At 42.2% G+C, this 15531-nt stretch overlaps 1 protein-coding gene across 1 annotated transcript; it reads left to right on the forward strand.

Annotated features, from left to right (window-relative positions):
• The first annotated feature begins 1910 nt into the window (after positions 1–1910).
• On the forward strand, positions 1911–11968 carry si:dkey-229b18.3. The gene is made up of 7 exons (XM_044215921.1): positions 1911–3377; positions 3779–3852; positions 4122–4350; positions 6087–8098; positions 8658–8876; positions 10542–10682; positions 10969–11968. The coding sequence occupies exons 1-6, from the start codon at positions 2996–2998 to the stop codon at positions 10644–10646; spliced, it is 3021 nt and encodes a 1006-aa protein (XP_044071856.1). The 5' UTR covers positions 1911–2995; the 3' UTR covers positions 10647–10682; positions 10969–11968.
• The last annotated feature ends 3563 nt before the right edge of the window (positions 11969–15531 follow it).

A 15531-nucleotide genomic window follows, 5' to 3' on the forward strand; every position in this document is an offset into this window, starting at 1 on the left:
AACTGAAATGTGGAAGACCTCACAAATAATACTTATATGATATAATATAATACTTACCAGTTTGCATATAAGGGGAATCGTAGCACAGAAGATGCAGATGTAACATTGATACACCTAATATTGAAGCATTTAGACAAGCTTAAAACTACAGCAAGGGCCCTCTTCTTAGATTTTACATCTGCATTCAACACAATTCAGCCATTAATCCTCATCTGATTCAGTGTACCATTCATTTCTTACAAATAGCATACAGATAGTTAATCAGACATATTCAACTTACTAACTCAGGAGCACCCCAGGGTTGTGTGAGTTCACCTCTGCTCTTTACACTTTATACAGATGACTGTAAAACTGATATTCCAAATACATTTATTTTGAAGTTTTCAGATGATAGCACACTGTTGTCTTTGTTAGACAACTGAAGATGATCCTAGTATTCATCAGTATTGTACTGATAGATTAGTGGAGTGGTGTGAAAAGAATAAACTTATTAATCCAAAGAAGACACGAGAAATAATGAGTTCCAGTGAACTCTTATCCTCTATCCGTTACTGTCCATAATGCACAGATTGAACAAGTTTCTTCCTATAGGCCTAATTATTCAGGCATCTATGCGGACTCTGCTTTCTTGGAGTGCACATATAGATTATATCTGTAGGCAAGGTACAACAATGCATTTACCTTCTTAGGAGACTAAGGTCATTTGGAGCAAACAAACAGATCAGGTTATTGTTCTTCCCATCTATAATATAGAGAGTTATGCAGTATGGAATCAGTGCATGGTACAGTTGTCTCTCTGTTCAGGTTAAAGCTAGGCTGCTACGTATTTGTTCAAAGATTGTGGGTCTAACGCTTGAGTCACATTGAAAGGATGTTGTCTCTGGCTGGTAATATTACATCAGACCCTCTATTTTATTTGAAGAATATCAGCTTTTGCCATCAAACATAAGATTTAGAGTCCCACGGGCTTGACTGAACAGACTGCAGAACTCTTTTGTTCTTCCGTCTGTCAAACTGTTAAATCAGAGTTTGGGTTCAAAGTAGGCCTCTACCTGTGTTAAATTGATTGCACCGCAGCAACTTATTCGTAATGTCTGATGTAATATATGTTTGTAGTATTTGTTTTGGTTAAATGTTGTATTTTGTTATGTCTGTAAAACAGTGCACGTCTTGGGACGCAAAACACAAATATCTGAAAAATATTCTAATAAAGTGAAATCAGACTCTACACCTCATCATCTGTATTTACACAGCATACTGAATAAAATCAAAGTTTTGAAAAGTCATTATTACTCTACATCATTTCAAACAATGCCTAAATTGCGTTTTTTTCTCTCAGTAGCCTACTTTTTGTATAATCTTGAGGAAATTACCAATTACCAATTAGTTACTGTTTGACAGCAGTATTCAATAATAACCTTTTTTTTTTTTTAAATACAATGATTAAAATTCAGTGATGAACATACAATGTTGTGATGTTGACACAGGATACTGGGTTTTGTATTAATCTGATATTGATTGATTGATTTCTTTGTGAGATTTTGAGGCTAAAATTCGGACTTTTGTGTTAAAAGTTTTGAAATTTTAAATTATTTTGTGAAAATGGAGCCAAAGCAATTGTAAAATGAATACTGCATTACAATATCAATTGTAACTGACACCGAGATGAGAGTGACAGCTAACATTTTAAAATCTGAAATCACTTGATGGTATTTGTACTAGCTAAATAACGTCAGGTCATTTTCAGAAGATCATGTTTAACTTGACTGTGCCGCAAGTGAAGAAAATACTAGTAATACTGGCATCGTGTGCGAACAACCTACCTTGCTGCTAGGGGGATAAAAAGTAACTTGAGTGGCAGCTCCGTCAGCCAATCACAGGTCGTCTGGCGGAGGCTCTTTAAAGCTTCTGCTAATGGCCTTTGTCTGAAGGCGGGGAGGATCTGCCTCTGTTAGGCTGCTGATCAGCCACAAACAGAAGGTTACGAGTTCAAACAATTGGACTATTTCATCGTCATATTGGCTTTGCGGTAACAAGAGCGGTATGAACTACGTCGGGTGTCTATCCGGAGCTTGTTGGGTCGCTTTTGAGGGGACCCGGCGGTGATTTGCAACATTTCGGGCTTATCGCGGAGACAACCTCGCTTTTAGGTCGTTCAAGTGGCGATGCTGAGCTGATAGCTGCGTCATCATGTTGCTTCCGACTCGAGTTGGCGAAAATAAATCTCAAGTTAACGCCAGCGGTGAGGCTGCCCGCCGTCATCCAGCCCCGGAGGCCACTCCCGGCCCCTGAAATAGATGGAAGACGGACTGCTGGTGAGCGGTTGGCGGTAAAGCCTGTTTACGTGGTCGCTGTGAAAGTGGTGACTTTACATCACTTGGCTCGGCGTTATTGGCGCGATACTCTCCTGGCTGCTTTTATTATCTACACTTGGATGGACAGTCAAACATTTCTATGGATGTTGCGCAGCGTTAGGTACCGCAAAATCGTACAGAAATATGACCAAATGTTTTCCGAACAGAAAGTGCAACTATACTGATATTTTAGGGATGTTAACCATAACTGCTGGATAGTGAGAAGTGATGTCCTCACTGACAGCTAGGGTACAAAGCAGGACCCTCCAGTGAAATGCTGCTGACTCCCATCTGATGGTGACTTTCTTCTTTAGAGCCAGTTGAGGAAAACACGCTTTTGTAACCCATAATGAGAGACGTTAAGCTTCATTTGAGCTAATTGGTTAATGTGTAGCCGTCCACTAGGATATGTCTGGCTATTAGCAAGGTGTCAACGAGTGTTTGTTGGGACTTATTGTTAGGTCGGTGGTCTGTTGTCTGCTGTCACTGTATCCACGTGGACTTTGTTTCAGGTAAAGTTTGGCTCGCACCTTTTCGCAGTGACGCGCGAGGGGGCGACCCGGTCCGGCAAAAGAGGGCCCAGTGTTTGCTTACTTCGGAGAGGAAGAAGCTGTGGTGTTTCTCAGCCTGGACAAAGTTACATGTTACATCAGAATAAAATAAAACCGGTTAAAATGGCCGGCGACTGCGCCCACACCAACGCTCATTACGCGAACGCAGAGACGTTTTGTTCGTCCAAACCCTGGTCGGATGGAGACAGAGAGAGAGCAGGAGAGATGGAGTCAGCCGGGATCTCGAAAGGGCGTGGACCCCCTGCACGGTGGGCTCCCAACTTTGAGGTGATAGACGGGCTGCTGTACCGCAAGAAGCTGGAAAAGGGCTTCATCAACTACCGGGAGGTTCTGGATGAGGACCGGAGACATGAGGCCCTCTCCACCTTTCACCGGCGGCGGCGGCCTGGCCAGCGCCACCTCTCCCTGGAGGAGACCTACAAATGTGTGGCTGAAAACTACTGGTGGGAAGGTATGAACATCACTGCCCGCCTTACATCTGACTTCATAGGACAGCATGTGGTTCCTGACTGTAAACCAACTTCTTACTGGATATCGTTTCTAACTAGAGGGTTTATTTATTTCTTATTGTTAGGAAGTGAAACAGCCACACACTGATGATTGAATCAATCAGAAATCAAGAAACTTACTCAGCCATGAATGATGGCTGTTAATTATGGCACTGGCTTTTAGACAATACATTTCATCTTCATCAGGGTCAATACTACAAGCATTGCTGGAGTTTTGACCCTTTTAAGATTATTGCCCTTCCCCATGCATCTTTGAAGTTGTACCAGAAATCAATCCCTGTTTTTGTTTTTTGTTTATTTTTGCCTTTATAGTCTGATGTTTGCATAACTGTTTTCTTCACAGGGATGTACTTCCAGATCAGAGATTTTGTCCTGGCCTGTCCAGAGTGTCATAGCCAGCGCACCAAGAAAACAGAGGTAAAGGCAGGCCTGAATCACAGAGGCTGATCTGGCATGTAATACTGTCCTGAGGTTGTTTTCTTATCAAACTTTCAGCTCCTCTTTCTTTTTATCAGTGTCTCATTTCTCTGCATCTCACACATTTTTAATGCACACTTTCTCTCGCTCTCATTCTCACTTAATCCTGCTCTCACACTTAAATGTCTCCTACAAATGCTTTCTTGTCCATTGTTTTCCTATAATGATGCCCCTCTATCTGCTTCTGTCTTGCTGTCTTTGCCTCCCAGGAGCTGGGTGGCAGAAGATGTGTCACAAAGACGATGGTGTCGCACAGCGCTGACATGCTGAGCAAGCTGAGGAGTCAGCGGGAGGCGGGGCTGTTCTGTGACATTACCCTGCGGACGAACAGGCAATCCTACTCAGCCCACAGAGCTGTTCTGGCCGCCGTCAGCGATCACTTCCAGGAAATCTTCACAGAGATGGACTCGAGCATGAAAGCAGACATAGATCTCACCGGTAAGATCAGATAACATTACTGCTTGAGCTCTGTTTCAGTTTAGGGGCTGGATCTGGATGTAAAGACCTGATTGGGCCTGCACTGTGTCCCCAGATGACTCAGTCCAACAACAAAACAATGCATTTGGGCATTGAAGTGTTCCTCTTTAACTTCTAAGTCAATATTTCCAAGTTACGAAGCAGGAAATTTTCATCAAAGAACCTCAAAATGCTAAACTGAGAAAAGCTTAATGGTGCTCATGTTACAATTGTGATGTTTTACTTCAGTGCATGATGAATGACTGGCAAATAGTGTACCTAGTTAATAATACGGCTGCAACTAGGGATTAAAGCACCAGTATACTCCATCACAACTTTGTCGGATGGTGGAACAGCTTCAGAAACCCCACCCCACCCCCCCACACCTTTCCAACATCAGAATTAGGGTGGCTGAGTCTGACAATAACTGCAACTCACACTTACTTCACACAGTAATTGGCCAGATGTGCAGAGGTGGAAAGTGATTAGGGTCTCTTTTATTTATTTTATGTCATTCGTTACACAATTTCTGTCACTTTTTATGTGTACAAACTTGTGCAACACTATGAATGCCTTCCGGGAGAGACTGTTTGTTTGTTTGTTTCTTTGTTTGAAAATGTGCACTGTTCCCCATATTTAGACGATTATTCTGTCTGCCCCTCTTTATGACTTTATTTTCACCCCACCTTCAAATGTAGCCGTTTGGAACAGCTGTTAACACTTTTGCCTTCTGACGCGGTCTGACAACACGTTGTACGAACTACTTCTTTTCTAGCATTACCTGGCCCTTATTTTCATTATCGATTAATCTCCAGAATGTTCACTTAATCGTTTGCTCTGTAAAATGTCATTAAATAATGAAAAATCCCCAGAGCCCAAGGTGACATATTCAAATGGATTATTTTATCAGAGCAACTGCCAAGCATGCAAAGATATTTAGTTTACTATAATTTTAAAGTATAAAATCCTCATATTTGAGAAGCTAATACAGCGAATGTTTGACATTTTTGCGTGAAAAATGATTGAAACAAGTATTCGATTATCAAAATAGTTGCTGATTCAATTTCTGTTGATCGACTAATCCGTTTATTGACTAATCCTTGCAGCGTTAGTTAATGATAGTCAATTATAATCATCAATGTTTCTGTAATATCCTGTGATTACCATGTCCAGGCTAGAACAAACAGAGGAGTTGAGTCTGGTTTCCATTATTTAGCTGTGCAGTGGCTTTCCCATTGGTCTAGTAGTTCATTTGATACATTTGTCAGTAACTGATGAACGCAGTCAAATGACAGTTCCTGACTTGAGTTGATACAGTTCATCTCTCATTATCATGAGATAAGAAATGGAGAGCTGCAGACAGGTCATTCAGGCAAAACAAGGCTGCATTTCAAAGTCCTTTTGAAACAGGTCTGGCTTGTCAGTTTATGATGTTTTTGGAGTTGGAGGATCCAGACCCTGAATTGTGACACAGCCATCGTCTGTCTTCTCATTTACTTATGTCTTTGATGTGTGTCGTTGGATAGGAGCAGAAATGGCCCTGATTTAAAGCAGTTATGTCTCCTAGTCTCCACCGTCATGTTTACACTTTGCTCCCATTCCGCCTGCTGTCTCTCTGATCCTTTGTTTACACCGAGTCACTTTCATCTCACTCATCTCACTCCCTGATTGACCAGGGTTCAGCATATCTAATTAAATGCTCATTTTTTCCTCCTTAGGTTTTAGTGAGGACAGCCTTCTGTCTCTGTTGGATTTCTCCTACTCCTCCACTCTATGTGTTCGCCAGGAGGACCTACCTGAAGTCATCGCCATGGCCCGCCATCTGGGCATGTGGCCAGCAGTGGAAGCCTGCTCCGCTCTCATGAAAGAGCAGGAACAGCAACTCCATCCCAGCAAGGGCTTTACCTCAGCCTGTGCTGGTGCATGTCATGAGCGTCACCGCCAGCAGAGGGAAAGCAAAAGGAAAAGGGTTTTGGGATTACAGGCAAATATGAACAACAGCTTCAGTCTCACACTGGATGCATCTGATGAGTCTTTAGAAGGAGGTCCAAGGCGCAATCTGCGCAGGACGCCAAAGTCCCAAGGCCACAATGGTCTCCCTCTGAGTCCCTCACACAGGATGAAGCTCATGGACTTCAAATCTCCTTCTTCCAAGAAAGCCACTACACCTCGACACGCCATAGCCACCCCACAGTCACAGAATTACTCACCCATATCACCATCAAACACCCGTCTTCTCCGCTCCACTCCTGGGGCTGCCAAGGAGGTTCAGAGATTGCTACCAATGCCAGATACCCCTCGACGAAACAGAAAACATCACTCTGTCACCCGACTCTCGTGTGCCTCCAGATTGAGGCCCAGCACTGTGTGCAGTCCTGTGAGGGTGAAGCAGGAAGTAGAGGAGGTTGGAGAGGATGAAGAGGATTATGCGAGAGCACAGGAGAAGTACAAACTGATGAATGTTCTTGGATTACAGAGGACCGCCCTCCTCCCCAGACCAGAAGATCTGATTGGCTGGAGACAAAAGAAACGACTGAGGAAGCTGAAGGCTAACAACTATTCACTGACCAAGCGGCGGAAACCACGCTCCGCCACCCCAGGACTTCCATATGGGAATGTGACACTGTCACTTCCCCTCTGTAACCCCGTTAACACTTGCCTCCTCAACAAGTCAGCAAAGACCAAGCCAGTAGGTCCAGTCAGCAGGGAGCAGATGACAGCAAAGAGGCGAAAGACCGTCCCGCGACATGTCCCTCCAAGTGACAGGAGCATGCGAAGTAAAGGTGTGTTACCAGACATGTTCCAGCCTGCATCCAGGTCTTCCTTCGGGGGGAGGGAACTCAGACGGTCAGTGAGGAAGGGTGACAGTGCCCATGTTCCTGCTCAGCAGCCTCTGCGACGCAACACCAACAAAACTCTAGTGCGAAACACAGTCAGGATCAAATCAGAACCAGCTGAATACTCTATCTCAGGTCTCCCTCTTTTATCAAACAATCTCCATGGCCAAACACCTCACAAATCCCCACCTTCACAGAGGATGCAGGCCAGAAATAAAGTCACTGTAGAGACGGTCAAAACGCTGCGTTACAACAGCAGCCGACCAGCAACAAAGGCCAAGCTTAGGCGAGGCTCCACAAGGGAGGTGGAGAAAACAAAGTGTAAACCCAGAGAGGAAGGGAGGAAGGTGGGAAACCAGGGGCCGAGGGGGGTCATGAACACTAGACCGAAAGTGAAAGTTAATGAACCTGGTGAGCCCCAGTTTTCAGAAAATGCACCTCCGCCGTCTATCTACAACCACCCTCTGTACAAAGTCATCAAAGAAGAGCCAGCAGAACCCGTGCCAGTTGTTGGACCTTTCCCTGATCCTCCCTCACCAGACCTGGGCAAGCGCCAGAGCAAGCCTCCCATCAAATTACTGGACTCAGGCTTTCTGTTCAGCTTCTGTCGGCCGGCAGGGGGGCCGATGCCCGGGCTGAAGAAAGAGGAGGAGAGTGTGGATATCTGCTTAACACGCTCTGTGTCACAAGTTGGGGAGAAGTTTGGAGCAGAGGAGTCCCCCCACAGGGCACTAAGAGCCAGAGGGCCACCCACCCTGCCTGTGGTAAAGAGGGAGAGGGAGGAGAGGAGCGTGAGCCAAAGCAAGGTTAAGAGACAGAGGCCAAACTCCCGAAACAACACTCTCCACCTGGCCAAATCTGCCAGGTCGAAGGCTACACGGACCATGCCAAAGGTAGATGAAAGGGTAGTGATTCATAATGATGACTGTGATTTCTTTAGGGACCATACCATCCAGGAGAAGGGCAGTAGAGGAGGAACACTGTAGAAAATCACTAATGTCACCTTCTACCTGTTGCCGTAGTAGTAGTAGTAATAATAATAATAACTTCATTTATATAGCACCTTTCAAAACAAAGTTACAAAGTGCTTTACAATAAAAGCAAATAAGATCCAGAACTTCAGTTATAAATGTGATAAAATGTTAAGAAGAGATTTAAAGGAGGATACTGTGTTTGCCTGCCTGAGATCTCCAGGCAGGGAGTTCCACAACTGAGGGGCCCGGACAGCACCTTTAGTGAAAAGTCGAGATTTTGGAACCACAAGTAGGGCCCTGCCAGAGTATAATCAAGAATCTGTAAAAGCAGTTGGAATAATTATCACATTTTAGTGTCTCATTGCTTACATTCCTTTCATCTTATCTTTTGATTTTGCATGTGTATGATGTATCTTGCATCTACAAAATTTACTCATCCATAATTGACTGTACCCCACTTTTTTTCCTGTATTGCCAGCAACAAGGTAAAGTCCTCCCTCTGAACAGCAGGAGCTGTGTCATGCCGGATGCTGTACGTCGGGCAAGGCTAAAGCAGCTTCGAGGGCCTCGTAGTCAAGCCCCCAAAGTCCCAAAGACGGCCCATGCCTGTGTGCAGTGCTCAGCCTCCTACAAGGACTGTGATGCTCTAATCATGCATCGCCTCAGGCACATTGAGGGCAAGCACTGGCCATGTCCGGTAAGCACTGGTTTTCCTAAACCTTAACAACCTAGAATCGCACAACTCTAAGGGATAGAAAATCACGACCTGGAGCCCCAAGCATCAGATTTTATTCCCACCAAGCAGTGAGATACTAGTGAGTTCCAAGATGGGTACACCTCTTCTGAGTTAACTGGGTGCTCTGCATGTTGATTGGTTGTAATAAAAGCGCAGACTTTTGAAACTCTGTGGCACATGGTTGCCAACTCCTGATCTAGACACTATGGTGCAGTAATGGAAAGTAATGAAGTACATTTACTATACTTGAGTACAATTAGGAAGTACTTTTGAGTACTTCTATTTTATGCCACTTTACACATGTACTCCAATACATTTCAGAGGGATATATTGTACTTCTTACTTTGAGGATTGTTTTTTTAGTCTTGTAAAGTATGAATAATTGCTATAGATGAAACTACACAGTAGTATATAATGTAGTATATTAATCCGATCAAATCTAATATTTATAAGTGCAAACAGGGCAGGGCAGATTCTGAACTACATTTAGCTGTTAATACTTGATGTACTTTTACTTAAGTAGTTTTTAAATTGAGTACTGCTACTTTTACTTAGATAAAGAATAGTTTGACAATTTAGGAAATATGCTTATTCATTTTCATAACTTGAGTTGGATGAGAAGATTTATACCACTCACATATCTGTATAGTATCTGAAGCTGGAGACAGTTAGCTTAGCTTTGCACAAAGACTGGAAACAGGGAAATGGCTAGCCTGGCTTGGGAGTCTCCACTAGTTGCCTGGCAACCTCACAGTAAACTCCAGGAAGTTGCACTTGGTTGAACTTTGTTCTTTGTATGGATTAACCCAACGAGACATAACGTTTCAGATGCTGGCAGCCGGATTTTGTTACCTTACTTTTTCCCCGTCTCCAGTCTTTATGATAAACTAAGTTAACCAGCTGCTGACAGTAGCTGCATGTTTGTAGTACAGATCCGAGAGTGGTATCAATCTTCTAGCACTTCACCATGTTAACATGAGAGTGAAACAAGAAACAACCATATTAATAAACAAAGCTTTCACATTGATAATTGAGGCACATAAGATACATGGATATAAACTCTGTGTGGCAAATAGCAAAATGATGCTGTTCGGCCCTACTACTGATGGATAGCTGACATTATAGCATTGAGTGGGAGGCTGCTGGAGTACAGTCATAAGCTACAGTATAGCAGCAACAGTAAACATGGCTGTCGTCTCCAACTAAATCTCAGCAGATCATGCAGTTGGTTATTTACAGACAACACCTACCTGGTGATTAAGCCATGTGTGGCCGCTGTGTTGGGACTGGGGAAGACTGAAGGAGCATGACGGCTGACCGATCCGATCAACCTTAATTTATCAAGGTCTCACGAACGCTCAGGTTCAGGCAAGGTCACAAAATCATTATTAAGACACGCCTATAAAACAAAGGCTTGTTTAATACGAAAGGAATGTATACAAACTTGTCAAAATTGTAACCCAAACACACGTCAAATTACATTACATCTATTGAATCTTCGGTTTTCTATCCCCAAAAGGGGTGTGTGGCCGTGACGTTTTGCAAAGTACCCGCGTGTGCCGGTCTGATGTATCCTCCTCAATTTCTGTGCTGTTAACCCTTTGTCTTACCCTCTCTGCTGTGTAGCTCTGCTGCAAGACCTTCTTCCGACTGAGGAATGTACGGAACCACATCCGCACCCATGACCCCAAGTTGTACAAATGCCGGACCTGCATTGTTGCCGGTTCCTGAGGCAGCTGGAGGGTCTGCTCAAACAGCGAGACTGAGGTGGGTGAAAGTGACGCCTTTTATAAGGCGGAGCTACACGTAACTGAATAGCTAATATTCTTCATGGTTGGTTTGCACATCTGTCATCTTGTGTGATGCTGTCTAAAAGTGAAGTTTTAATTGTTGAGCGTGCAGATGAGCGTGTATTCTGCTGTCACTCTTCAGACTTCTTGCAGAAGGAGCTGTTGATACACTACAGTGCATTGTGATCACATGTGTTCAACATCTGGATTGATTTTCTTTTGAGTACCATGTCTGTTTCTTAACACTCCTGTTTATTTTCCAGGATGAAGGCTGTCAGTGTCTGACACCAGCTAACAGGCTGAAGCCAGAGGCACATCACATGATCGATCAGCAGCTTGTACATAATGCATCCGTCACACACAGGCACAACGGTCTGCAGAAAGGCATAATTACTCTGATTCTAATCATTGCCGTTGCCAATGATTGCTGATGTTATTTAAATAACCAAACAAATGTTGCTGGTCCTGTCTGCGTATCTGTAGCTACAGAAAGTTAAACTTGAACATTACACTCAGGGGGCGGGGAATGTGATGCCACGGCATAAAGTGATTTAACAACACCGTTGTGTATAAAATGAAATGTAAAGTGATTGTTATAACTATTACCGCTACTTATTGTTATCATTATTTTTCTATGTATAGATGAATTTTGAGTGCACTTATATCATAGCTTATGTTGTAAACCTAAGAAGTGGTGAAATTGAAGGTTCAGAGTCCACGGCCAGAATACTTGAAGTGATGCAAGCGCTGGAGGGAATACTTGAAGTTGGAGGGAGTCTCAGGAGTGAGAGTGTCCTTTGGGTGTTTCAGTGGGTCTTTGTCCTTTTGGTGTGCTTACTTTTAAATGACTCGACTAGTCTGTCCCTCCTTTCGTATTGATTGCTAGTCTCTCCTAGTCCGTGAGTTGGAGATTTGACTCGGGGCTGGTATGGTGACACTGCTGCATGTGTATTTGCAGGCCATTTGTAGTCCACTGTCTTTTCTAAGGCTGTCAATTTTAAAAAGGGAAACAAGTCTCATTTTTAATGTAAATTTCTGTATAGTATTCAACACAACTGTGTCATTACAGATGTTTTATTGATCTCCTCTTCCACTTTAATCAAACACAGGACACTTGGAGTCTTGTTTTACTTCATATTCCCCCCTACTGAATAATGCAATGTGTTCACATAAAGAGATGTTTATGTTTCACAAATTGATTTTAGAAATAAATGAGCTGCCTCTCGCTATCTGTTAAAAGACTGAATAAATTTTTGCTTTTTATATCTTGTTATTATTGCTTTAATTACATGTTGATGTTTTAAAAGAGAGCGATAAGAGATATATAGACACAAATTATATAGAGTTGGGGGAGTTATTTAAAAATAAATAGCAACTTAAACGTCACACAGGTGTAGTGGTGGTGATAAGACACTGGATTGTTTGAAGCATCAGCTGACTGGATAACTGCAGTGGGTTCAGCACTGCAGTTATCCAGTCAGGAGGAGGATGAGGAGTTTTTTTCTGGGGAGGTGTGATCCAGACGGAATGAGGAAGAGCTTTAGGCATGAATCACATCTTTGCACCCTTTTTGACTGACTCATCTGCAGCAAAAATGGCGGTCTTTGTATTATCACATGTGCAGCAAGACAAGATGAAATACAGACTCATGTTCAACCAATTTAAGATGAAACTTTGATGATCACTCTGGGGGACATTTGGCCATTACAGCAATAAACTGCTGCAGAAAATGTACAAAAATGCTGTGTAGTAGTGAGTAATGTTAAAAGGTAATAGTATTAGGATACAAGGAAGAAAAAGCAATAGCAACACGAGATTACAACGTGAGGACAGTCAACATTCTTTTGAAAAGCATGACAAGCAGTGAAATCAGGCATTTTGAGGTGTTGAATGAAGCAGTAATACATGTGCAGTAAAAAAAGTGAAAATTAAGCCTATTTAATAAATTAAATGAAATATACTTGATGTATAAAAATATGCATGAATTTGAGGAAACGTATGTAGGTGTGCAGCGTTACTCACCAAAATGAAATGTATTCAAATTGCATATGGAAATCACATGTACCGAACAAAAAGTGACGAGACAAATTTGCATTTTGTCCTGTTCTAATTAATATTAGCATGATAAGAAAACATTGAAGGATGGAGGGGTGTGTGCAGGAAAACTGAACTTCTTAACAAAAAAGACAATACAGATAAGAACATTTCAGAAATAGTGCAAAAAAAAGTATAGTTCAGATAAATCCAAACATGAGAATGGGAAAATTAGTCCTGGGGGGATCGTATTGGACGGTGCAGACATCCAAAGCTGACAGAGAGGGTGTGTGATTGGAGAGGATTTGATGTGCCATCAGCACAAAAGAGCCTCTAGCCGGAGGCTGAAGGAGCTGCAAGGAGTAATAGCTCATTATAGAGGTTGGGAGGTGTTGTCTCAGATGGAGTTCAAGTAAAATCTTATCCTCCCTCAGTAACTGTCGCTGCACTCTGCAGTCTGTACTCATTTGTTTATCCCACCTTCCTCTTGAGGGAGTGAAATTAGTCTCAATACTAGTGACAGATGCGTAATTCATGAATAAATAAATGAATAAATGTCAAGTATTCTACATGAAGTATATTTCTAACAGCATTTTTTTCACTTTTAAATTGCTTCTTGTGCATATAAATGCCTAAAACAAATTTTATGGCAAAACGTAGACTCTGCACACTGCACTTTGCTCCCATAATCACTTTTATGTATTGTTGCTGTGCACAGTTTCAATCAATCAGATCCTCACGAGGCATGAGAAGAAGATCTGATAGATCAACAAACGGCACAGCAACAGTGCATAAAAGTTATTGTGGCAGCAAAGAACAGAATGCAAATTCTGCTACATTTGCCTGCTTGGTTGAGCACCTGTTAAAGAGTTTTTTGGATTTTCCCTCCAATTAATACCACTTTTTAGATGTCTTTTTTAAAATGTTTTGCATTTATTTACAGTTTATCAAATCTGAATGCATGAATCACATGACAGGTTACTATTGTACTATTATGTGGAGTTTTGAAACTCTTTTAACATCCTGTGATCCACAAATGCATGTTTTTTGTGCTGGTGGCTCTGTAAATAAATGTAAACAAAAACATAAGAAGCCTTTTAGACATAGGAAGGATTTAAAAATCAAATGTTGTTAGATATACTTCAGGCTGGAAAATACATACAGTGGTGTGACAAAGTGTTTACCCCCTTCCTGATTTCTTATTTTTTTGCATGTTTGTCACACTTAGATGTTTCAGATCATCAAACTAATTTAAATATTAGTCAAAGATAACACAAATAAACACAAAATGCAGTTTTTAAATGAAGGTTGTTATTATTAAGGGAAAACAAAATCCAAACCTACATGGCCCTGTGTGAAAAAGTGATTGCCCCCTAAACCTAATAACTGGTTGGGCCACCCTTAGCAGCAACAACTGCAATCAAGCATTTGCGATAACTTGTTGAAACCTCAGTAAGTGTCTTAGTGTCTTCGAGGCAAGTTGCTGAAACCCGAACTGCTCTGCAGCTGGATCTAGCTCAAGCTGTGAAGGGGACTGACTAGTCAAGAGAATTTTTCAGCAAAGAAATCTCACTGGTATATTTGCTGTAATGAGAATGCTCATCAAACCAGACAGACAGCAGGAACCAGGGACTTCATTGTTCACTCTGTGTTAGACTCAGCAAAAAGCACCACGATTCACATTCATATGTCAAACATATGATTGTTTCTGTATCTTATTCTATCTCTGATTTCAAGTGAATGAACAGCCCTTTTGCTATAATACTGCACAGGTTTTGAACTGGTGCTTATCCAACTTAAAGTCTGTTTTGTTGCCGCTCTGAAAAAAAACCCCAACAACAAAAAAATGTGTTGCTTCATTAAACCAACAGTACCCGAACCTGACACTAGATGACAGCCTACACTAGTGGATAACAATGCCTGCTCGGTAACAATAAGAATACAATGCAAAATGGTTCCAGCCATATCAACCCCTCTAGACATCTCCAATGTGGAGTATCTTAGAGTGAGGGAAAAATTACAAGTCAATTTATTTTTAAAGCACATTTAAAAACAACAAATGTTGACCAAAGTGTTAGAATGATATGATTATTTTGTGAGTGCAAACCCTTTCATGACTTCTGGCTAGACATAAATATAAAAAATATTAATTACCTTCATGTTCTTCTCTCAAATGCTGAGTGACACTGTTTGTGAGTTGTCGCTTTGATTCAGCTATCTCTTGAGTAATCAGTACACGAAGGGGATATTACTGGGATGACACTGCTTGTGCATAATGAAGACTTAGACTAATAATAGTATGTATATGTTTGCATTAATGAATTTAAAAGGCCAAAAAGAAAGTATGATGATGTTAACCCTGCAATACCATTAGCCTCGGTATCTGTTGCAGCTTATTATAGAGTAAAACTATCAGTGCATTAATCGGGGGCCTTGGTATACTTTTTCAGATTCATAACCAACAGGGCTTACTTGGGTTACCCTTGTCCCACCAGCGACTGCACATGTAGGCTTATGTGAGTTTAGGGAGCCATGGAGAGTACGCCCAGGAACAGCTGACAATTTATGCTAGTGGGGCCCCCACATTCTCAGAGAGAGAGAGAGAAAGAGAGAAGAGGGGGGGTAGGAATAGGGGAGAAGGAGAGAGGACAGGGGAGAGGAGGAAAAAGAAGGGGGGATGGAGAGGGTGGAAAGGGTAAGGAGTGTGGATGAGTGGGAGCAGAGCAGACCTGGGTTGAAGGGGTGAGAGAGAGAGAGAAAGAGAGAGAGAGAGAAGGGGAGAGAGGGAAAGG

Source organism: Siniperca chuatsi, linkage group LG12 (genome assembly GCF_020085105.1).
Source record: "Siniperca chuatsi isolate FFG_IHB_CAS linkage group LG12, ASM2008510v1, whole genome shotgun sequence".
Classification (NCBI taxonomy): Eukaryota; Metazoa; Chordata; class Actinopteri; order Centrarchiformes; family Sinipercidae; genus Siniperca; species Siniperca chuatsi.

Coding starts and splice junctions, on each gene's coding strand:
- si:dkey-229b18.3 (XM_044215921.1), top strand. CDS start 2,996: ATGTTACATCAGAATAAAATAAAACCGGTTAAAATGGCCGGCGACTGC. Junction 3,853..4,121: donor AGCGCACCAAGAAAACAGAG/GTAAAGGCAGGC, acceptor TTTGCCTCCCAG/GAGCTGGGTGGCAGAAGATG. Junction 4,351..6,086: donor AGCAGACATAGATCTCACCG/GTAAGATCAGAT, acceptor TTTCCTCCTTAG/GTTTTAGTGAGGACAGCCTT.